Genomic DNA, 24,179 nt, shown 5'->3' on the forward strand with positions numbered 1-24,179 from the left:
AAACCAAATGTGGGTCACTTTGCATACAGCTGATACTATTTTCTTTTAAAAAGGAATATCTGAAGAACAAATAATGTTGAAATTAGAAATGCATCTCATGTTTTTCTATCAGCTCAATTACAGAACATACCTGTCTGAGTGCCATAAATATTCTTTTTTCAAAGTTTGCATGCCTGTAACTCTAAAAGTATTCAAGATATCTTAATATCCTTCTAGATTCTCATTATTGATAAACTTTCCTTTTGAAATCTTCATTTTCAAGGCAGTCCAGTCCCATAGATATGAAGATCTCAAAGCAGTTCCATATTCAAATTGCTGAATCTTACCCATTTTCAGTGATTGAAACCAAATGTGGTTCACTTTGCACACAGCTGATACTTATTGCTTTTAAAGAGGAAGGTCTGAAGAATAAATAATGTTTAAATTAGAAATGTATCTTGTTTCCCTTTATCAAAAGAATTGCATAAAACATAACTCTCTGAGTACCAAAAAATCCACTAAAAATGGTTGAGGCACATTAACTTGCTCTCAAAAGTGTATTTATAAAAATCTATATTTGAATCAGTTTAAGGGATATTTGAAAGAAGGGATTTTGTTCATTTTAACAGCTTCTGAAGCGATACAGGGCACTAAAAATGAAGATTCCAAAAGGAAAGTTTATCAATAATGAGAATCTAGAAGGATATCTTGAATACTTTTAGAGTTACAGGCATGCAAACTTTAGAAAAAGAATATTTATGACACTCAGACAGGTATGTTCTGTAATTGAGCTGATATATATTTCTAGTTTCAACATTATTTGTTTTTATACTTAAAAAGTATCAGCAGTATGCAAAGTGAACCACAATTGGTTTTTGACCACTGAAGATGTGTACAATTTACCAATTTACTCATGGAGCCGCATTAACATGTCCATATCTCTGGGATTGAACCATCGAGGGCCTTTAAAATTAAGATACCAGAAGGAAAGTTTGTTAAGAACCAGATTCCAAAAGGATATTATCTTTAATACTTCTTGAGTTACAGGCACGCAAACCTGAGGCAAAGAAAAAAACAAGAAGTGCTTTTTGTCATTTTTGAACTGTCACCATTGGCATACTGTATAATAAAACAAAGATTGCTAAAGTCAACAAATTTAATTTAACTAATAGACCTACCAATCTCTGTGTAAAAATAAAATAATAATGCTGCCATCTTTCTAAAGTCATTTTTACACCCCTGTAAATTGGCTCCAAATCTGAAGTGAAAATTGTCGTTTTGACCCCCCTCTACAAAATAGATTACTCAGTAAATATACATCTGTGACATTTAATATTTTGGCTTTCATTACTATTTATGCTTGTCTTACTACAGAAAAAAATCACAAATTTGACCCGAGGACCTCTGGTTGAGTTGACACGGAATGACCCAATAAATGTGCAATACACAACACTATTTATACATTTATTTAACACACCACACTTCTTATTTACATTTCCTTGCATTTGTACATACCTGTATATGTACCATCTATTGTTTTGTATATTGCTTTTTTTTTTTTTTGTGTGTATATTGTTATTTCCTCTGTACTTATTTTATTCTTTTTATTATTTGTGTCTTGTCACTGTCATTCTGTGAAGCTTCTTTCACCAAAACAAATTCCTCGTCTGTGTAAAAATACCTGGCAATAAAGCTCTTTCTGATTCTGAATTCATAATGCAGATTCAATGATAAATCATACAAAATTCATTCACACTCTTTACATATTGTGATTCTTTGATATGCAAAATGTAAAAACAGGTGTCTATTTACATACAATTGAAATAAAACAGTTTTTTTTTTTTCTTTTCTTTTTTTTTTTCTTGAATTAGACTGGATTCCTGTGTAAACTGCTAAATAACATCTGCTATTCTTCTAGGTTCTAAGTTTTTCCACATAAAATACACACTATTTTAATTTTCTTCTAGGTACAAATATCACAAATAGAAATATAATGATATTACTTGATGAAAAACAGAATCAAATCGCTGCACACGAATCGTCAAACCTCATTTGAACTGTCAGCATTAGTGGAGGGAGTATAATGGCTATTTTAACACCTTGTAGCCTAGACAACTTGTTTCAGTGAAGAATAAGAATTCCTTGTTAACATTATTTGAAAAGACCTTCACATTTTGTTCTACAACATACATTTTACACAATCAAAATGTGAATAAATGATTTATGTCAGTTCATAATGTCCACGTGTCTACTGCAGGTGTCTTCATGCATTTAATCACTAAAGGTGTTTTCGTCCAGCTCTATATCTCTGGTGAAGGTGAAGACAGGGCCTGTGGGAGTGTTGGTAAGAGTGCAGTAGTCTTGTTTGGAACACACAGGCACTGGGTTAATGATAACTGGTGCTTCAGATTCCTCACAGTCCTCAAGACTCTCAAGACTAAGAGCAGAGTCCTTCAGAGACAGAACATCCCCACTCAGACACGCCACACCGAGAGACTGCATGATGTCATGCACTTTATCTGGCAACTCTTCACAGAGCAAAGAAAATTCCTCACACGGGATACTCGTCTCACTGCACGTATCGGGCATTTGGCGTGGGACCCAGACCTCAGCTGTGGGGCCCACATAGGGTTGATGGCATTGTGCAGCGGGATACATGCCCGTTTTCTCTTCCTCATCCTGTAGTGTAGTCATCATGACCTCGGAAATCTTGTCGATTGTTGAAAAGTCTTCCAAAACATGAAAGTCTTGTAAAGGACTTTTTGCCAAAACCCAACACTTATGGAAAAAAAGGATACATATTATTCTGATATGAATATGAATATGAGGATATATCTTACACAATTATATATATAAATGTGTGTTAAAAATACAGTATAAATTTATATAGTATTATACTGTAAATAGAAGTGTACTGTTAATTAATATTATACACTATATATATATATATATATATATATATTACAATAATTAATGTATATTATATTACAGAGGTTCTGAAGTTGTTTTTCCATTTTTAATTGTTCACGTTAATTTGCATTTTTTGACTACAGATGACAACATTATCAAAACGATCCTCGTTCACCAAAAAAAAAAGAAAAAAAGACTAAAAACACTGTATTATTCTGCCAGTAGTTGGCGTTGTCACTTTGTTGAGAAACACTACACACCTATAGACTAAACACATAATACGCATGAGCATTACGTCACTGTTTTCACAAATTCACATTTCTGTAGTTTAAACAGAGATGATAATGGTATCGTTTTCAAAAACTTGCACTTTGAAACCCTAACCCCCAAAATGCTGTTGTGTAAATGAACGGCCAAAACACATAAAAAGTTTTCACTGAAAACGGTGTTGTGTAAACAAATACAGATTATGATATAAGTATTATATTATATTATAAGTATTATATTAAATATTATGATATAAGTATTATATTATAAGTATACACTCACTGGACACTTTAGTAGGTACATCTGTTCAATTGCTTGTTAACGCAAATATCTAATCAGCCAATCACATGGCAGCAATTCAATGCATTTAGGCATGTAGAGATATGGTCAAGACGATCCGCTGAAGTTCAAACTGAACATCAGAATGGGGAAGAAAGGTGATTTAAGGGTGCTTTCACACCTGCCTCATTTAGTTCGGTTGAATCGCACTAGAGTTCGTTGTCCCACTTGGCGCAATTCGTTTGGGCAAGTGTGAATGCAGTAATCGCACTCGGGTGCGCACCAAAAGTGGACCAAACAAACGTACCGAGACCTCCTTGAAGAAGGTCACGGTACGGTTTCAAACGAACTCTGAAGTGGTTTGCTTGATATATGAAAGCAATTCAACCCAACGAACCAAACAATATCATAATTCATAACTGGAAATGTGTTATAAAAGCAATAGTGCAATTCTGTGAGTGAGCACATTAGTTACCGAAGTTGAAAACCAAAGAGGACCTCTTCATCTTAAAATGTTGTGTAATTGCGCAATACCTAAGTATTGTTGCTGACCATGTCCAGCTCTTTATGACCACAGTGTATCATCTTCTGATGGCTACTTCCAGCAGGATAATGCACCATGTCACAAAGCTCAAATCATTCATCTCAAACTGGTTTCTTGAACATGACAATAAGTTCCGGTAACGCTTTAGATTACAGCCCGGAAAGTACTACGTAATTACAGCGTATTTACAGCATAACTTCCGGTAATTATAGTGTACCTATAAAGTAACATGTGTAAGTATAGGGGAACAATATGTAAAGTCTGGGGAATAAAGGGGTACCACCCAGGAAAATAACAAATGAATTATACTGTAAGTATTTTAGAACTAAGGGGTACTTATACTAGGGTAAATACTCTTGTTCCATAGTTACAGTATGACATCTGCGGGATGTAAATTAAAGTGGTGCTTGTTACCCTCTTGTTTCATGTAGTTACAGGGTAAGTACAATACAAACACACACAATCTGATATCACTGACTCCGAAACCTTTATTTAAAAAACAACTTAATTCAAAACTGGTTTACAACACTTCTTATTCATTTATTATTATTTTTTTTTTAAATCAACTTTTCATTTCAAAGTCCATAGTGTCCATAGTCTTAACAGAAAGTAGCACATTTTGTCCTTTTTTTCTCTCTTGCTTGGCTTCCTCCTCCTCTTCTTCCTTTTCTTCTTTTTCAGTCTTACCACTGATGAATCTTAAGAAGGAATCCCATGTCTTTTGCTATTCTGTATTATGTATTAAAAGAAAATACAGTACACCCAGAAATGTTCTCATGGTTTACTCATCTTTTTGCTTCCAACCATCACCAGCATGTGCATGAGAGTCGACTTCACGTTTGAAGAAACAACGTGAAGCTTCAAGCTTTAATGACATTCTTGCGGGTGTTTCATGTGAAACTTGTGCGAGAACTGCTATCTGTTTTTCTGTCTTGTCTGTTTCTCATTATTATTATCTGTTATTCTGTGTATTTTGTTTTGAGTAGTAATAAAAAAAAAAAAAAAACGGATGGCATCCGACATCCACATGACTTTTCGCTTGAGTTTCTTGGCGCGCTTACGTCACGCCTCAAGTTACGTCAAGCATGAACTCTCAACCCTCTCATGCACACACACGTCGCACAGGTGACAGTTAGTTGGAAGCATTAGTCTACATTTTAAAAATTTAAAATGTTTGGTATTTTTCTGTGTGTGCTGTTTGATGCTTCGACTTTTAGGAACACATGATCTTGCATTATAAAGCATTATAAAGCATTCCCAGAGATTATTTATTTTTCTAAAAAACTTTGTTTGTGTTCATCTGAAGAAGAAAAGTCAAAGTCAAAAGATGAGTAAATGGTGAGGACATTACTGGGTGTACTGTATTTTCTTATAATACATACAGAATTTAAAGAAAGAAAAAGTAGAAGAGGAACAGGAGGAGGAGGAAGCCAAGCAAGAGAAACGAATAAGAAGTGTTGTAAATCTGTTTTGAAATAAGTTGTTTTTCAAATAAAGGTTTCCAAGTGATATCAGATTGTGTGTATACATGTGTTTTTATTGTACTTACCCTGTAACTACATGAAACAAGAGTATATTTCCCCAGTATTAAAAAATTGCAATATTGTAGTTTTACTTGCCTTGAAACAACTCAATCAGTGCACTTTTGCAATAAAAACAAAATATTTTCCTGGATGTTACCCCTTTATTCCTCAGACTTTACATATTGTTCCCCTATACTTACACATAGTTACTTTATAGGTACACTAATTACCAGAAGTTATGCTGTAAATACGTTGTAATTATGCAGTACTTTCCGGGCTGTAATCTAAAGCGTTACCTAAGTTCCCTATAATTAAATGTCTTCCACAATCACCAGATCTCAATCCAATAAAGCACCTTTGGGATGTGGTGGAACGGGATGAGCAGCTTGACAAATCTGCAGCAACTGCGTGTCAATACGGACCAAAATCTCGGAGGAGTTTTTCCAGAACCTTATTGAATCTATGCCACAAAGAATTAAGGCAGTTCTGAAGGCAAAAGGGCGTCCAACCCTACTAGCAAGGTGTACCTAATAAAGTGGCTGGTGAGTGTATATATATATATATATATATATATATATAAATTAGTGTTGTCAGAAGTACCTACCGCGATACCAAGTCAGGTACTGACATTTTAAAAATGTGACGCTTTGAGCGGATTCGTAAACACCTCTGGCAATTGTGTTCATGTGCTCATCAGATACGTCTGTGATTGGCTACAGTGATCAATGCATGGAAGTGTTTGAACTTGAAAGCATTTTGAAAGTATTTTTGCAATTTTGCTTACAAGACCCTTGTAAGTCATTTCATGAGCCACAAAAGGGTTCAAAACCCTCAGTTGGGAAACCCTTGTATATTTGAAGTATGAAATTGTACCTGAAAATTGCCCTGGTAATTTTGATAAAGGGGCTGGAAATATGTTGCTGGTGTCGGCACCCATGAAATTTCTTTCATCTTAAATCTGTAATACATAAATATCACCTGTTGGTGTTGGTGTACTGCATCATTTTGCAGTAAATATATGGCAATAGCAGGTGTATGATAAACAATTACCTTGCAGCAGGAACAAATATGAGCAGAATTAAAAGTCCAACCAACATTACAATGACAATCTTGCCAACTTGATTGGGCTCATCTTCTACAAAACAAACAAACAAACAAACAAAACTGAATAAATAAATGAATAAAAACAGAGAAAAAAGAATCAACAGAACAAACATGGAATGGATTGACTTTAAGTTGCAGTAAGCGATTTCTGAGAAACACTTCATATTTGAAATCAACCCAAACAAACACACACCTCCCTTCATTGCTCCGTCCCTAAAATGCATGCAATGCAAGAGTGGATGTCTTTTTATCATTGCTGAAGCTAAATAATGTTTCAACGACACTCAAAAGCTGTTACTAAAGCTAATACTACAACAACAGCATATCTTAGCTCTGTGAAACATAGCAAAGCCAATGTTGCTCACGTATGGAAAAACAATGCAACCCCAGTGTCCTTTTTCCTGCTTAGGTCTCCCCAGTGCTGGAACGCTTTTATATTATTAACGCGGGTCTTAAAGCTCTTGCCTGATCATAACTCTTCTTTTCCCAGGGAAATTCCTCTGACTTTTTCTCTTTTGTAATGTCTCTCAGCCAACTCTCTTTCTACAGTCATTCTTCAAATCTCCTTCTTGCTCACTCTCTCTCTCCTCCCCCATCATTAGTGGACACACCCCCTACTGCTGATTGGCTCACTCTCTCTCTCCTCCTCCATCATGAGTGGACACGCCCCCTACTGCTGATTGGCTACAAGTGTGTTGTGCTGCTCAGTCTGACCAACTTTTAACGCTTCTCAGAAATAGCTTACTGCACCTTTAATCTCACAGCAACAGATAGATTAGAAAGTCCCAGGTGAAAAAAAATACACTTCTATAATGTACTTAAAGTTCTCTATTTTCACGCACTAATTTTGTATACAAAAAAAAATCTTCTTTAATACTTCTTAAGATAATCTTAAGAACATCTAAGTGTACTCAACTGTGCTATTTTGAGACACCATGAATATGAACTAAAATGTGATTTTAACATACTATCTCTGTATTTAAAAAATGTATTTAGTTACCACTTATAGTACTACACACATTTTAGTTCATATTTCATGGTGTCTCAATATAGCACAGTTGAGTACACTTGAGTACAGATGTTCTTAATATTATCTTAAGAAGTATTAAAGAAGAATTTTTAGTATATTAAGTACAAAATTAAGGCGCAAACATAGAGCACTTTAAGTACATTATAGAAATCTACTTTTTTTCACCTGGGGTACCACGGTATTTATCTCTGTATGTTGTTTTCCATTTTACTGCGCCGCTCCACTCGCTCCACGTTCCTTTGTATGTCCGATGTTCACGTATCCCAGACCTCACCATAGCAGTGTATGTAGTGCCCGGATCAAGATTCATTTCATCAATCTGAATCATTTTATTTTCTGGATGAACACTGTCCTCCTTTAAAAAGTAACAATGTGAAACCATTATAGAAAACATTCATTTTCAAAGCAAGAACACACATATAGATGGTGTTTGATGTGGGTGAAACAGAGGATGTGCTCTGAGAACATGCACTATGAATGGTGGACATCGACAGCTGAATCATCACTGTAATTAATCTTACGCTGTTATTATCTCCATCTTTGTAGTACAGGAATGTGTACGTGAAGGGTAGATAAGGTCCATAGCGTTCATCTTCATATCCATTAGTCCAAGAGAAATGATACGTCCCATTTGTATATTGTAATATCAGATTAAGTGGGGCTTTTGGTTTAACTGGGAAAAGAGAGAAGCTTCATGTATGTGAAATATAATACTACTAATAAAAAAAAAGTATTTCTTTGATTACATAACGATCTACTCACTGTTTTCTGCTGGCTTCCAACCATCATTCAACAGAAATGAATTCTTAGTGCCGTTTTCCAAATAATGAAGTTTCACAGCAACTTTATCAAGATCAGTTATTATTCCATTTACAGTGAAAGTGCAGGTGTGATCTTCGCGTGCTCTCTGGAGTGGGCATCTATACGGCCCGTGTTTTAAGTCATCATAATCTGTACTGGTAATGCACACTTACATTGACATACAAATTCAACTGAAAAATAGTGTATGAATTACTAAACAGACAATGGTAATGAATGACGGCTTACATGTGATTGTTCCATTGAAATTCCAGCCAGTGTGATATGTTTCTAGTGGATGTGTCTGGTAGCTTTAAAGAGCAGCTGACAGATTTACAGTAATCTGTCACACAGCTGAGCCCTTCTTTCAGAGTTGAAACATACAACAGGAAAATGGTCACATATAAGTACTGTACATGTAAAATCCATTGTGACTGAAAGTGTAGATTTGAGAAGCATGTTTTACCCTGTGAACTGGCGTTAAGTTCCACAGAAAAAGCCAAGAAAATGCAGATCATTACAATGTATTTAGTTACCACTTATAGTACTACACACATTTTAGTTCATATTTCATGGTGTCTCAATATAGCACAGTTGAGTACACTTAGATGTTCTTAATATTATCTTAAGAAGTATTAAAGAAGAATTTTTAGTATATTAAGTACAAAATTAAGGCGCAAAAATAGAGCACTTTAAGTAAATGATAGAAATCTACTTTTTTTCACCTGGGATACCACGGTATTTATCTCTGTATGTTGTTTTCCATTTTACTGCGCTGCTCCACTCGCTCCACGTTCCTCTGTATGTCCGATGTTCACGTATCCCAGACCTCACCATAGCAGTGTATGTAGTGCCCGGATCAAGCTCCTTTTCATCAATCTGAATCGTTTTATTGTCTGGATGAACACTGTCCTCCTTTAAAAAGTAACAATGTGAAACCATTATAGAAAACATTCATTTTCAAAGCAAGAACACACATATAGATGGCGTTTTGATGTGGGTGAAACAGAGGATGTGCTCTGAGAACATGCACTATGAATGGTGGACATCGACAGCTGAATCATCACTGTAATTAATCTTACGCTGTTATTATCTCCATCTTTGTAGTACAGGAATTTGTACATGAAGGGTAGATAAGGTCCATAGCGTTCATCTTCATATCCATTAGTCCAAGAGAAATGATACGTCCCATTTGTATATTGTAATGTCAGATTAAGTGGGGCTTTTGGTTTAACTGGGAAAAGGGAGAAGCTTCATGTACGTGAAATATAATACTAATAATAAAAAAAAGTATTTCTTTGATTACATAACGATCTACTCACTGTTTTCTGCTGGCTTCCAACCATCATTCAACAGAGACGAATTCTTATTGCCGTTTTCCAAATAATGAAGTTTCACAGTAGCATTATCAAGATCAGTCATTGTTCCATTTACAGTGAAAGTGCAGGTGTGATCTTCGCGTGCTCTCTGGAGTGGGCATCTATACGGCCCGTGTTTGAAGTCATCATAATCTGTACTGGTAATGCACACTTACATTGACATACAAATTCAACTGAAAAATAGTGTATGAATTACTAAACAGACAATGGTAATGAATGACGGCTTACATGTGATTGTTCCATTGAAATTCCAGCCAGTGTGATATGTTTCTAGTGGATGTGTCTGGTAGCTTTAAAGAGCAGCTGACAGATTTGCAGTAATCTGTCACACAGCTGAGCCCTTCTTTCAGAGTTGAAACATACAACAGGAAAATGGTCACATATAAGTACTGTACATGTAAAATCCATTGTGACTGAAAGTGTAGATTTGAGAAGCATGTTTTACCCTGTGAACTGGCGTTAAGTTCCACAGAAAAAGCCAAGAAAATGCAGATCATTACAATGTATTTAGTTACCACTTATAGTACTACACACATTTTAGTTCATATTTCATGGTGTCTCAATATAGCACAGTTGAGTACACTTGAGTACAGATGTTCTTAATATTATCTTAAGAAGTATTAAAGAAGAATTTTTAGTATATTAAGTACAAAATTAAGGCGCAAAAATAGAGCACTTTAAGTACATTATAGAAATCTACTTTTTTTCACCTGGGGTACCACGGTATTTATCTCTGTATGTTGTTTTCCATTTTACTGCGCTGCTCCACTCGCTCCACGTTCCTCTGTATGTCCGATGTTCACGTATCCCAGACCTCACCATAGCAGTGTATGTAGTGCCCGGATCAAGCTCCTTTTCATCAATCTGAATCGTTTTGTCTGGATGAACACTGTCCTCCTTTAAAAAGTAACAATGTGAAACCATTATAGAAAACATTCATTTTCAAAGCAAGAACACACATATAGATGGCGTTTTGATGTGGGTGAAACAGAGGATGTGCTCTGAGAACATGCACTATGAATGGTGGACATCGACAGCTGAATCATCACTGTAATTAATCTTACGCTGTCATTATCTCCATCTTTGTAGTACAGGAATTTGTACATGAAGGGTAGATAAGGTCCATAGCGTTCATCTTCATATCCATTAGTCCAAGAGAAATGATACGTCCCATTTGTATATTGTAATGTCAGATTAAGTGGGGCTTTTGGCTTAACTGGGAAAAGGGAGAAGCTTCATGTACGTGAAATATAATACTAATAATAAAAAAAAGTATTTCTTTGATTATATAACGATCTACTCACTGTTTTCTGTTGGCTTCCAACCATCATTCAACAGAAATGAATTCTTATTGCCGTTTTCCAAATAATGAAGTTTCACAGCAACTTTATCAAGATCAGTCATTGTTCCATTTACAGTGAAAGTGCAGGTGTGATCTTCGCGTGCTCTCTGGAGTGGGCATCTATACGGCCCGTGTTTGAAGTCATCATAATCTGTACTGGTAATGCACACTTACATTGACATACAAATTCAACTGAAAAATAGTGTATGAATTTCTAAACAGACAATGGTAATGAATGACGGCTTACATGTGATTGTTCCATTGAAATTCCAGCCAGTGTGATATGTTTCTAGTGGATGTGTCTGGTAGCTTTAAAGAGCAGCTGACAGATTTACAGTAATCTGTCACACAGCTGAGCCCTTCTTTCAGAGTTGAAACATACAACAGGAAAATGGTCACATATAAGTACTGTACATGTAAAATCCATTGTGACTGAAAGTGTAGATTTGAGAAGCATGTTTTACCCTGTGAACTGGCGTTAAGTTCCACAGAAAAAGCCAAGAAAATGCAGATCATTACAATGTATTTAGTTACCACTTATAGTACTACACACATTTTAGTTCATATTTCATGGTGTCTCAATATAGCACAGTTGAGTACACTTAGATGTTCTTAATATTATCTTAAGAAGTATTAAAGAAGAATTTTTAGTATATTAAGTACAAAATTAAGGCGCAAAAATAGAGCACTTTAAGTACATTATAGAAATCTACTTTTTTTCACCTGGGGTACCACGGTATTTATCTCTGTATGTTGTTTTCCATTTTACTGCGCTGCTCCACTCGCTCCACGTTCCTCTGTATGTCCGATGTTCACGTATCCCAGACCTCACCATAGCAGTGTATGTAGTACCCGGATCAAGATTCATTTCATCAATCTGAATCATTTTATTTTCTGGATGAACACTGACCTCCTTTAAAAAGTAACAATGTGAAACCATTATAGAAAACATTCATTTTCAAAGCAAGAACACACATATAGATGGCGTTTTGATGTGGGTGAAACAGAGGATGTGCTCTGAGAACATGCACTATGAATGGTGGACATCGACAGCTGAATCATCACTGTAATTAATCTTACGCTGTTATTATCTCCATCTTTGTAGTACAGGAATGTGTACGTGAAGGGTAGATAAGGTCCATAGCGTTCATCTTCATATCCATTAGTCCAAGAGAAATGATACGTCCCATTTGTATATTGTAATGTCAGATTAAGTGGGGCTTTTGGTTTAACTGGGAAAAGAGAGAAGCTTCATGTATGTGAAATATAATACTAATAATAAAAAAAAGTATTTCTTTGATTATATAACGATTTACTCACTGTTTTCTGTTGGCTTCCAACCATCATTCAACAGAAATGAATTCTTATTGCCGTTTTCCAAATAATGAAGTTTCACAGCAACTTTATCAAGATCAGTCATTGTTCCATTTACAGTGAAAGTGCAGGTGTGATCTTCGCGTGCTCTCTGGAGTGGGCATCTATACGGCCCGTGTTTGAAGTCATCATAATCTGTACTGGTAATGCACACTTACATTGACATACAAATTCAACTGAAAAATAGTGTATGAATTTCTAAACAGACAATGGTAATGAATAATGGCTTACATGTGATTGTTCCATTGAAATTCCAGCCAGTGTGATATGTTTCTAGTGGATGTGTCTGGTAGCTTTAAAGAGCAGCTGACAGATTTACAGTAATCTGTCACACAGCTGAGCCCTTCTTTCAGAGCTGAAACATGCAACAGGAAATTGGTCACATATTTTTGGAAGTACTGTACATGTAAAATCCATTGTGACTGAAAGTGTAGATTTGAGAAGCATGTTTTACCCTGTGAACTGGCGTTAAGTTCCACTGAAAAAGCCAAGAAAATGCAGATCATTCCAATGCGGTTCATCATTCTTGTACAGGACTGTATGTACACACACTTCCAGATTTCAACGCATAATTCAGCACATGCAACTCAAAAGACCCTGAAAAGTTAGCCATAAATGGAACAATTATTAAACTGATAAAGAAATACTTTAAATAAAAGTCCCTCAGGTTTCATTGATTTAAATTCTAGGCACAGTTTTACAAATTAGGTGTTTATTCTGAACGTGTATTTAATAAAAAATAAACATTAAAAGTCAAAGCATGATGCTTAACAATCACAAAATACACATGTATCATACACTCCTGTAGTTAGGCTCAAATTTTAAAGAACACATTAGAACAGACACAATTATATCAACTCACCAAATTTATTCTGAAGCATTAGAGAAATATTAGTTGACGTCTGTAGCAGTGAAGGGCATCAAGATGGTTTTATATACAGAGTAGTTCCTGTTTATGTAGGAGGTCTTAACCTCAAAGTTATCTGAAATCTCTGATTAGTCGTTTAAGATGGCATCACAAGGTTCTCATTTCACATGCCAAACTTCACATATGAAATCACGTCAGTTAAATTCTCACATTAAATTAAACTGTCCAGGTGAACATACCTTCTTAAGAGTATATACAACAATGTAAACAACATAATGTAACAATGTAGCGAAGAAAAAGTTTCCTCACATTATGATATACAGTAAGTACATAGAAAGTTTACAAGTGTTAAACCAAAGGGAGGATCTGAATGCATTTTGAATAGCCCTAAAATAATTCTTTATCGTCTTTTAACTTATACTACATTACAGAATTAATAATAGGCCTATACATTTCCAGCCAGAAAAATGTTGATGTGACTTTCCCATGTATGACTGATTCTATAAATGACGGCAGCTGACATTTAGCGTAGTCACTTTAAAGATGAAACGGTACAAATATGAACTTTTATTTGTGGCTTCTTACTGTATGTCACTGTGCCTTTTGATCTTCCAGTTTCAGATGTTGCAGAGAACTTTTAAAGTGCTCCTGCGTGTACAATTCGGAAAATAAGGCCACAAATGTTGCTATACAAGTTTCTGTGTCTTACATAAGGTGTACTTACTTGTTAATACTTGGCTATATCGCTTTTAAAATAGGTTCATTGTAAAATAATAAGGCCAAAGGCCTGTTCACACCAAGAACGATAACTGTAAAGATACCTACTCCACACCACAACTATAACGATAATGATACAGTGAATACCTTGGAATCACTTTCAGGGGTGCGTTTCCCAAAAGCATTGTTAGCTAACTAGCATCGCAAGTTCCGTCGTTACTAACATAGTTCAACGATTTGGTGTTTCCCGAAACCATAGTTTGCAAACTGCATCGCAAACTTGTGTGGTTGGAAGAATAGTTTCTTGTTTTTATGACATGTGAACTTAATAAATCGTTATCTTGAGCAAAATAAGCAAACTGACATTAAGTACAATGTATATCTTTTATTTCGAATATATACAAATGTCATTTACATATTTTAGTTTGTCAAAAGCATTTTAAGCACCGCTTTTTAAGAGTGCCTATAGTGCTCTGATAAGAACGAGACTGAATCTGGAAATAAAGAAAAATAACTGAGAAAAATAAGAATTAGTGCTCACATGCCATGTCCATAATTTATAGCAAAAAATATAGCAATAATTTGATCTCAAACGGATTCATTTAAAGAAGTTACTACTCCACCGACAGGTTTGCAACGATACGGTTTTGTGCAACAGTCGTGACTAGCTATTTTTTTTTCCACAACTTTGTTGTGTAAACTCGTAACAGCGAGTTACGTAGTTGTACGGGAAACGCCCCCCAGAACGATTTTTCCCCCAGCTGAGCTGATGAACGTTATAAACATTGACAGCCAATCAGAATCCATTCTGCTTTAACGAGTTTGAGCATTTAAAGCGACAGAAGACAAAACAGCAGCGCTCTCATCCGCTAATATAGTTATCACTAACGTTATATTTAAAGTTTTCATTCTTGGTGTTAACGGCCTTTATCATTATAGTTGTGGTGTGACTGCTATTATTTTATATTTAGAACGATTTTAGAACTATATCTTTAATGTTATCGTTATAGTCCTTGGTGTGAACAGGCCTTAAGTCATGTTGTTTGTCAAGGCCAAAGGACCATAAAGTTTGCTTTTAAACCTTCCATTCTAGTTGCAAATTAAGTCTATCACCTCCAGCCATCAAAGTGTCTACTCCATTATGTGAAATAAATAACATGATCATGAAAATAAAGTGCATTTAATCATTTCATGAAAATCAAGAGATGTGTCTAGCATTAATAAAAAAATAAAAGGGTCAAAAAGCACTTTACAAAAAAAACTAAGAGATTCTGACTGCTGAGCTAATCGTTTGTTCAAAAGATCTGATATGTAGAAATACCCATAGTATTATCAGCTGTCTGGCATTTTGTAGATCCGTCCGTGACTCATGCCTTATCTTGCTCTGTGCAGCAAACACTGATAACTCCAACATTGTGTGCAATAACTGAAGAACTGCACAGCTCACATATTTCTAATGAAAAAAAGTTGCAAAGTGCATAATTTCTCAGTATTACCTCAACAGATAACCAGTACCTAGACATTGGTCGCACCTCACTTCCCTTAGTACTTCTATTATACACGCTAAATGTACTTGACGCAGAGTATGTAGTTAGATGCTGTGTCAGTATTGAGAGGTATAAAATTGACATTATAAAATCACCACAGTCCACTGTCATGTAGCCTACTGTTGATGTTAACATGTGAACATTAGCATGTTCATTACTCTTCTTAGATTCAAATATATTTACATGTCCCCCAAATATTAAGAATACTGGTTGATCAGTTTTTAAACTTTTAACTTGAATATTTGCATACCCTGTCAGCTCAAAAAGATTAATGGTTTTTGGACACATCACCTGACATCCCAGCGAACAGGGAATGTTCCCAGAACATTAGCTAATGTTTTATCAGGGTTCCCTCAAAGTTATGAGCAAACTCTCTTCCAGTAACATTAATAGAACGTCCGTTCGAAGTTATCTGCTCTTTAATAATGTTCTCAAAATGTTAGCACAAAATCATTATTTATACATTGTTCATATAACTCTTTTTTCCTGAAATGTCTTAGTTGGACGTTCATCTAACATATTTTTAAATGCTACTACTTGTTTTAGAATGTTCAAAGAATATTTAATAGTAACTTTCACATAATGTTTTAAGAATGATGAAATGTTTCTTTCTTTAACATTTGAGTCATTTTGAACAGTCAGAGAACCGAGAAAAAAAAAAAAAAAAAAAAAAAAGGGATGTTTTCATAACTTAATGGGAATGTTAGCAAAATGTTCTTGGAACATATTTTTGTTAGCTGGGATAGTAAACCACCCAGGCGTTTTTGGCATAATATTTTCAACAAGCTGATTTGAAACACTAATTGTACTCTTGCATTCTATAGGTTGTTTTAACAACATTCCCAGAAAAAGAGATGTTAATTATAGAATTCTGTAAAGTATAGACTTCATATACCGTAAATAAAAAAAGACAATTGGAACTTTATTCGTGGCAGATTATTTGCAACAAATAAAGTCACAATTGCCTGTTTATTTATTTAGTTTTACTCTGGAACGTTATTTCTTGTCATTTCGTAATTGTGACTTTCAATTACAACATTTTTTTTTTTACTCTTTTTTACTAAAGTTTTAAAGTGCAAAACTGACCAGGAGAGGGACAAGTTAAAGAGAAAAACCAAGAAATTCCAAGTAAAGCTCAGTGGAATAATTAATGGGATTCTGTCCATTATCATTGCCACAGAAGTTCTTGTGATATCAATGTCGCATTAAAAATGCCAAGCATTACAATATTTTACTGAGATAAAAATAGAGCATGACAGAAAATTTACAATTAGAGTGATGGATATTGATTGTTAGTTGCGCAAACTCTGACCCACAGGATTGAAAGTATGCAGATTGAGATGCATCCATACATACTGTCCTGCAGCCTAATGTAAACCAATGTCCTGTGAACAATCATACAACTGACTAACATTTAGTCTATTTTGTGGCATTATGCCACAAATACAGTTCAGTGTAAGAAGAAACTGCTCACATAAACGCATTGTGAGCAAATTAGGTCCAAACAGTGATGTCTTCAGATATTATGTAGACGCTTCCACCATCAACTGTTTATTATTCAGTTCAATGTAGTAATAGAAACTCCCATGATCAGCTACTTTCCAGTGCTGTGGGTATCAACTTGAACTGCTGTAAAAGCCACCCACTGTTTGACATAATTCGAATGGGAGCCTCCCACGCCATCCAGCGATTCAGTCTCTATCTGCTCGGTCCCATCAAAAGCCGACGGGCTTGAACAGTCTGACTCCAGAAATCCACTGTCTATGGTGTCTAAATCCAATCCCATTTGTGGGTAACCATCATCGGACTGCTCGTTGGAATTGTAAGAGTCCAGCGAGACCTGTTCAATGTTCTCCAGGTCGTGCTCCTGTAGATGCCAGTCATCGCAGTCTAAACCCCGTAAACTGCCGCTGCCTTCAGGTACAAGAGGCTGTCTGTCTGCGATCTCAGCCACTCTCTGATTGCCGTCTTTGTCATTGAGGAAGTCCTCTAGGCTCCGTCTATGATTGTCACCGGACCAGTCGGCCATGATGCCCTCCTGCCCAGAAACTGTAACGGTGTCCATCGATATGTGGCCACCGGAGTGTGCGACACTGTGACTGTTGCTTCCAAGGAAGTAGAGTTTTGATGAGTTTTGACCCGACAGACCAAAGTCCCGTTCACCGCTCCTACCGTTGCCAGGTTCCTCAGAGCTTTCATTCTGCTGCTTCTCACAAAGCACCTGTAAAGTGGTGCTCTTCTCTTGGAAATCGAAGTTATTGAAGGTCAGGACTGGTCCGACCCATCTCTGAAATAAAACACAAGTAAATCTTTTTATATTTTGCATGAAAATAAATTACATTAACAGTCTGTATGTGAGAAGTGTGAAAGTTTTCTGGCCAGGTGATGGAAGTCACTTCCAGTTTTGCTATATTCCTAAATGGTCAATGACAAATAACAGTTGCTAACATAAACAAACATCATTAGGCTACTCCAGTCTTCAGTGTCACATGATCCTTCAGAAATCATTCCAATATGCTGATTTGCTGCTCAAGAAATATTCTTATTATCAATATTGAAAAACTTCTTAATATTTAAGTGTAAACCGTAATACATTTTTTCAGGATTTTTTGCTGAATCGAACGTTAAAAGAACACCATTTATTTGAAATAGAAATCTGCTGTAAATTATCGGCCTAAATGTCTTTAATCTCGCTTTTGATCAATTTAAGGAGAGCTTGCTGAATAAAAGCATTAAAAAATAAAAATCTTACTGATCCCAAACTTTAGAACATATATATTCAGCTGTATGAAATTCTAATCCACTAAATGAACCCGATAAAAACACAACAACAACAACAACACTGTGATAATGTCAAGACACGTCTTCAAAACAACGCCTACTTGCAGATAAATCAATAACATCCGCACTTATCGCAATCATCATTTCCTGACATTTTAAAAATGTGTTAATTAAAAAAAAAAAAAAAAAATCATTCATTAAAGGATTTCATCTTTATGAATGGTTAGTACCTGGGATGTGCTGAAGTCAAAATGACTCACAAAGCATTTGTCAGGTGTTTTGCACAACGAATAAAAACTGACATTATGAACGCTAAACAGCACAACTACAAAATAAAAGAAATAACATACAGGTAAAAAAGCCAATGTTCAATTATTTCAATTTTTGATTTTGTAGCATTTTATGAGAAATCTATTTTAGAATTAAGAGGGGTTGGAAAATTACAGAGTGTGTCACGGAGCAAGTTACACCTAAACGGAGCAGATCAAAACAATTACATCACTACACCTCTACTGTTTTCACACCGTACGGAAAAATACTTTGATAATTATAGCCTATCCTTTTTTTTTTTTAACACGACGCTTGACGTTTTTAACTTTACATTGGATGTCGCACAGCTCTCGCTGTTGCTAATGCATCATGTTACTGACCTCTACTGGAATACGTGTTCCTTTACAGTTTGAAAATAAAGATCACACAGCTGCCACGATTTCCTCATTAATTGCTTTGCTCAAAGCTGGTGCCTCAAGTTTTTAAAGTTTACGACACCGTCACTTTTTATAACGCTATTGTTTCAGAGAAATCCTCAAGCTGCGACTATTAATATATTTACCGAATAAATGAAGTGCTAGTGTTACTGAAGTGCTCTGAGGAACAACAACAACAACAACAACAACAACAACTCAAGAAGGAACACTTTTTATTTTGTTGTGCCGATCTTTTGATAGAGGGTAGTATTTTCAGCTCACATAAACCTGCCCAGTGGAATATTCACTAAATTCCCCTTTAGTTAAAAACAACTATTTATAACTACCCACCTTATCAGAGTTTAGGTTTGAACTCATAGTACTTTCCATTAGAGGGGAAAACAGATACTTTCAGTTTTCACATTTAGCGCAATCTCTACCAAATGTTAAGTGAGCCCTCCTGTTCCTTTGAAGCCCCTACAGACTGACTCATTTGAAAAATGTCACATTCGCATGTATAAAAGTCCCCTAATGTTATCTCACTCACACGCACACAGAGACTTCTGCTTATGCACAAGAGCTTTAGAAACACAACCTACCTTAAAGTCTCCTTGATATGTATGGTAGAGCGGTGTGAAGTACTCATGGGGGCTTGGGATGTGCTGCCATAAAGTCGGCTTTTTGATGCTCCCTCTGTACATGCAAAAAAGACAAAGTGTTAAAGGACTGGAGTGTGGTTTGGCTGACATTATTTCTGGACATATGATAATTATGTGCTGAATAAGAAATGAAATCAGCAGCTGTCATGGAAACTGTCTAGCTTTATGCACTTGCAGAGCTCTGACTTCCTTCAGTTTTTGACCTACATGAAAATAGACAGTCTGCACAAACATATCTGCTGCTGTTGTGGTTTTCGTGAACGTGGGAGGTGAGAAAGGACTATTCATATACGGTAAGTGCTGTCATATAGATTACTGGAAAACTCATTTAGAGGAGGCGCTATCGAAATTTAAGATCACACTTGTCTGTAGTCTTTCACTAAGCCCGCCACTATGAGGGATATCAGGCAAAATTCACAGTACATAATCTTTAAGATTTGTAAGAAGGAGTGAACTGATCTAGATGTTCTGAAAGGTTAATATAGACCTCAAAGACATATGACTTTCAGATAATAAAGATGCTCATGTGACTCATAAATGAAGTAACAGTCATAATGAGAGCGGTTTGAGTTGTCTTCACTTCTCTATATTCCACAAAGTGACTTCTGTACAAGCTTGTACAATTCCCTAAAGTCTTAAAATGTACCTCATGGCCTCCATGAGGAGCAACTTTGAAATTTATCTTTGAAAAGTAAACGGTTAGTACTGAGAATGCCATTTTTTATTTTTTTTTTGACCAACGCAGATTTGAACTGAAACATGCCTGGTTTCACAGATAAGGCTTAAGTCTAGTCCCAGACTAAAATGCATGTTTTTCGTATCTTAAAATATGTCAGCACCATTTTTTTTTTTTTGTCTGAAGATGCACACCAGTTATTTTCTAAGGCACGTTTATAAAAGCTACTTAAATGTCGTAATTTACCTAAGGCCTACTTATTGGCTTAATCTAAGCTTTGTCTGTGAAACCAGGCCAAGATGAAATTCTGGACAAATAAAAACAAGTAAAAGTGATACTCACAGTTTCCCACTGTACACAAGTAGCACCACTGCCACAACAGGAAGTGCCAGCAGCAGGAAATAGTACTGCTCTGTCTCTGAAGAGTCAGATGTCCATTCAACGCTGTTGCTCCATTCACTCCACATGGATTCAAACACCTTCGGATGTACGGCAACCTGAATGTCTGCTGCATACTGCCTCCCTGGCAGAAGATTTTCACTGAGGATAACCATGGATTGTCGGTTCTGCTGCAGGGTGTAAATTTGCTCCTTCTGTGGAATAATCAGCATTACATGTTGTTCAGAAAAATCTGCAAAATATGTGTCATTTTCTCTCCATATGGATAGATAAATTGATATTTTACCTTATCCAGGTCATTTTTAATTTGTAATCGTACTTTGTAGTATAAATCTTTATACAGATCTTCCCCTTTATAATCCACATCCCAAGTGAGATTGAAACCCCTGTCAATTTTTGCAATGTTTAGGTTGAAAGGTTGCTTTAGCTTAACTATAAAAAAGAAAAGAAAACAAATGTTAGTGAATGCTGTACATAAGTAAACAAGACTGTTGAATTACAATGGAATCCAAAAAGTCTGAGATCACATGGAATTAAAATCTAATTTCAACCAGAAGTTTTATGGGATTTTGAGTAAGGTTATGATGTAAAATGAAGCAGAACTATACTAATCAGTGAAGTACATATTTAACAATGATCTTAACAAAGTGACTCTTTGTACAGATGGGGTCAGATGTTCTTCTTCCACTGAAGCTTAATATGTTTTTGGATCATCTCAAATCATGCTTGATTTGAGGTTTGACACAAACTTTAAACCAAAAACTACAAGATCGTGAAAATCCTCATACACTCTTAAAAAACAAAAAGCCCCAAAAGGGGTTTTTTGCAGCCATGCCACAGAAGTACCATTTTAGGTTCCCCAAACAACTTGTCTGATAAACATTTTAATAATCTAAAGAACGTTTTTCCACTATAAAGAATCTTTTATGCAATAGAAGGGTTCTTCATGGAACCATAGATGCCAATAAACAACCTTTTCTTTTAAGTGTATTCAATTAAAAATTCGAAGCATTTTTACTAGTGATCTCAGGTTTGGATTTCACTGTATATCACGCTTTACACTGCTGATGAAGTGGGTTGAGGAACGTACTAGATCTGTATAAAAGGATTGTTTCAGAGTAACTCTTTGTCGGGATCTCCGCATTGCCTTGTTTGTCCATTTGCGTTACTATGATGGAACAGTTGGTATCAAAGGACATTATCATATCCAGCTCCTCTGGTTCCATTGTGCACCAGGATTGTGGCGATATGATACTGCAGTTCCCAATCACAACAGAAAATTCATCCCTGGAAGACATGAAATGTGCTTATTAAACAATATGTTGACCAATAGTAATAACAGTTTAAAAAAAAAAAAAAAAACAATGAGCAGAGACCAGACAATGTTTCAGTAGAATGATTCACATTTGTAGGACTCTGCTAGATCTGTACCTGCAATTTGCCACAACATTACATGAAGCTGATCCTGCCAAGTCAGAATTAGAGCAGTTCAGCTTGGAGATGAAGTCTGTGGTGCAGGTCACATTGCAAACGCCGTCATCTGCAAACAGTGATGTGAAAGGAAATGTGGTCAATCGAGCTACAAAAACGGTAGCGTTTCTTCTCAAAGCAACACCTGCATAGGTCAAAGGACGCGAGACAAATCATACTGTTGCAACTACATCCTTCTAAGGATGTTCTGCTGTGTCTACACTTATCTTACAAGATGTTCAGAATGACTTTATGGAAATGGTTATATTGCAATAAATGCAAACTTACTGCACTCAATAAGTCCACAAACAACAAGCAAGAATATGGCTTGCCATAGAGCCATCGTGGAGAAACAATGACAGGAACTGTGGTCAAGCCTGCTCAAATGCATTGTACAGAGCCCACATGCAAACTGCAATGAAAGTAAATATGTTATTTTACTGGCTGAAATGCCATGTTTTAATGTATAACCAAATTTTAAATTATACATTTATTTAGTTCATTTTAAATAAAAAAATAAAATGTAACAACGACATATTAAAGAAAAATAAATAATAATGATTATATTAAAACATACAGTTACATTTTTAAAAAATATAGAAAAGCATCACAAATGTTTACAATGTTTATCATCATATATAGTTTAGTCTATAATCAACATATGTGATCGAGTTAAAAAAACAAACAAACAAAAAAAAACAACAAAAACTGTAAAGTAGCTGTAAAAGAAGTAGAAGTATTCCAAAACTTACCTTGATAATATTCCCATTGACCCCGTTTACAAAAATATAAAATGTTGGTGAAAATATAAAAATCTGCAGTTCTCAATCAAACACCATTTATACATTGCATAAATCCCCCTGACATTTACGTTATGCCAATCTTCTACTGATCTACATGCACAGTCAGAGTGCTTGTGACGAAAGTATGACATGAAGGATGTGGTTGTGGTTATAAAACAGGAGCCTATTTGCAGATGTTCCGCCCCGAATGAAGCCAATTAAGGATAGTTCCTGTTGTGTAGGTGTTGCCATCAGGGGCTGGATAAATGTGCAGTGTCATCAGAATCTCTTTTTGGAGGGTCAATATAGCAGAAAACAGATAAATCATAGCTTGACATGGGTAAGAAAAAAAAAAAAAAGAAAAAATGAAAGAAAGAAAAAGCAGTGATAATGTGACATTTTATATTTTGGTCTGAGTACTGTAAAATATTAAAAAAAAAAAAAAAAAAAATGCTCTAGCATACAGCACTGCATTAAAAAAAAAATGTTTTGAATATTATACAAGGGCCCGGTTTCACAGACAGGGCTTAGACTAAGCCAGGATTAGGCCTTAGTTCAATTATTAGGATATTTAAGTAGCTTTTATAAACGTAGCCTACCCAGAAAAAAACCTGGTGTGCATATTGAGACAAAACAATAACACTGGCATATTTTAAGATATGTCAGGGCAAGTTGCTTTCAGTTGAAACTGCTCAAACATGCATTTTAGTCTGGGACTAGCTTAAGACTTGTCTGTGAAACTGGGGGGTATAATATTTATTCATATCCTCAATCATACGTGCGCTTGCGAGCTAAGACATCCTATAGGTGTCCAAGAAATGCCTGACCAAAATGTTAAAATCTTATGGGTTTCTCTGACTCGCTTTGTAAAAACAAGCAGTAAAGAAGATAAAACCCAGTGTTATTGCACTAATCACAAAAATTATAAATCAGGATGTTTTAATCAGTTACATGGTTTCGTTAATCAATTAATTGTTCGTGTTTTACTTTAAATTGAACGTTCAGGTGAAATCCATCAGCTTGCGTTTATAGAGAATACCTTGCAATTCATCAGCCTGTAATTAT

At 35.6% G+C, this 24,179-nt stretch overlaps 1 protein-coding gene across 32 annotated transcripts; it reads right to left on the minus strand.

Annotated features, from left to right (window-relative positions):
* Positions 1–1,417: 1,417 nt before the first annotated feature.
* Positions 1,418–23,625, minus strand: LOC127509048 (interleukin-21 receptor). Of its 32 annotated transcripts, XR_007929111.1 has the most exons (28): positions 23,085–23,625; positions 22,621–22,744; positions 22,294–22,402; positions 21,953–22,149; positions 21,149–21,294; positions 20,806–21,056; positions 19,728–19,821; positions 13,392–17,948; positions 12,984–13,126; positions 12,761–12,884; positions 12,476–12,669; positions 12,236–12,387; positions 11,879–12,068; positions 11,403–11,514; positions 11,118–11,311; positions 10,878–11,029; positions 10,524–10,710; positions 10,042–10,156; positions 9,757–9,950; positions 9,517–9,668; positions 9,160–9,349; positions 8,684–8,795; positions 8,399–8,592; positions 8,158–8,309; positions 7,802–7,991; positions 6,553–6,637; positions 6,376–6,460; positions 1,418–2,757 (listed from the first exon to the last, which is right to left on the minus strand). XR_007929111.1 is itself a non-coding variant. In XM_051887500.1 (21 exons), exons 12-21 carry the CDS (start codon positions 9,854–9,856, stop codon positions 2,251–2,253), a joined length of 1,767 nt encoding a protein of 588 aa, XP_051743460.1. In that variant the 5' UTR covers positions 9,857–9,945; positions 10,042–10,156; positions 10,524–10,710; positions 10,878–11,029; positions 11,118–11,311; positions 11,403–11,514; positions 11,879–12,068; positions 12,236–12,387; positions 12,476–12,669; positions 12,761–12,884; positions 12,984–13,126; positions 13,392–17,259; the 3' UTR covers positions 1,418–2,250. The 32 variants fall into 32 exon arrangements, 25 of the variants coding, with proteins under 25 accessions (XP_051743460.1, XP_051743439.1, XP_051743438.1 ...); XR_007929112.1 differs by lacking the exons at positions 8,684–8,795; positions 9,160–9,349; positions 9,517–9,668; positions 9,757–9,950 and having other exon boundaries at positions 8,399–8,587; XM_051887500.1 differs by lacking the exons at positions 19,728–19,821; positions 20,806–21,056; positions 21,149–21,294; ... (2 more) ...; positions 22,621–22,744; positions 23,085–23,625 and having other exon boundaries at positions 9,757–9,945; positions 13,392–17,259.
* Positions 23,626–24,179: the final 554 nt, after the last annotated feature.

The sequence above is a fragment of the Ctenopharyngodon idella genome, chromosome 3 (assembly GCF_019924925.1).
Source record: "Ctenopharyngodon idella isolate HZGC_01 chromosome 3, HZGC01, whole genome shotgun sequence".
NCBI lineage: Eukaryota > Metazoa > Chordata > Actinopteri > Cypriniformes > Xenocyprididae > Ctenopharyngodon > Ctenopharyngodon idella.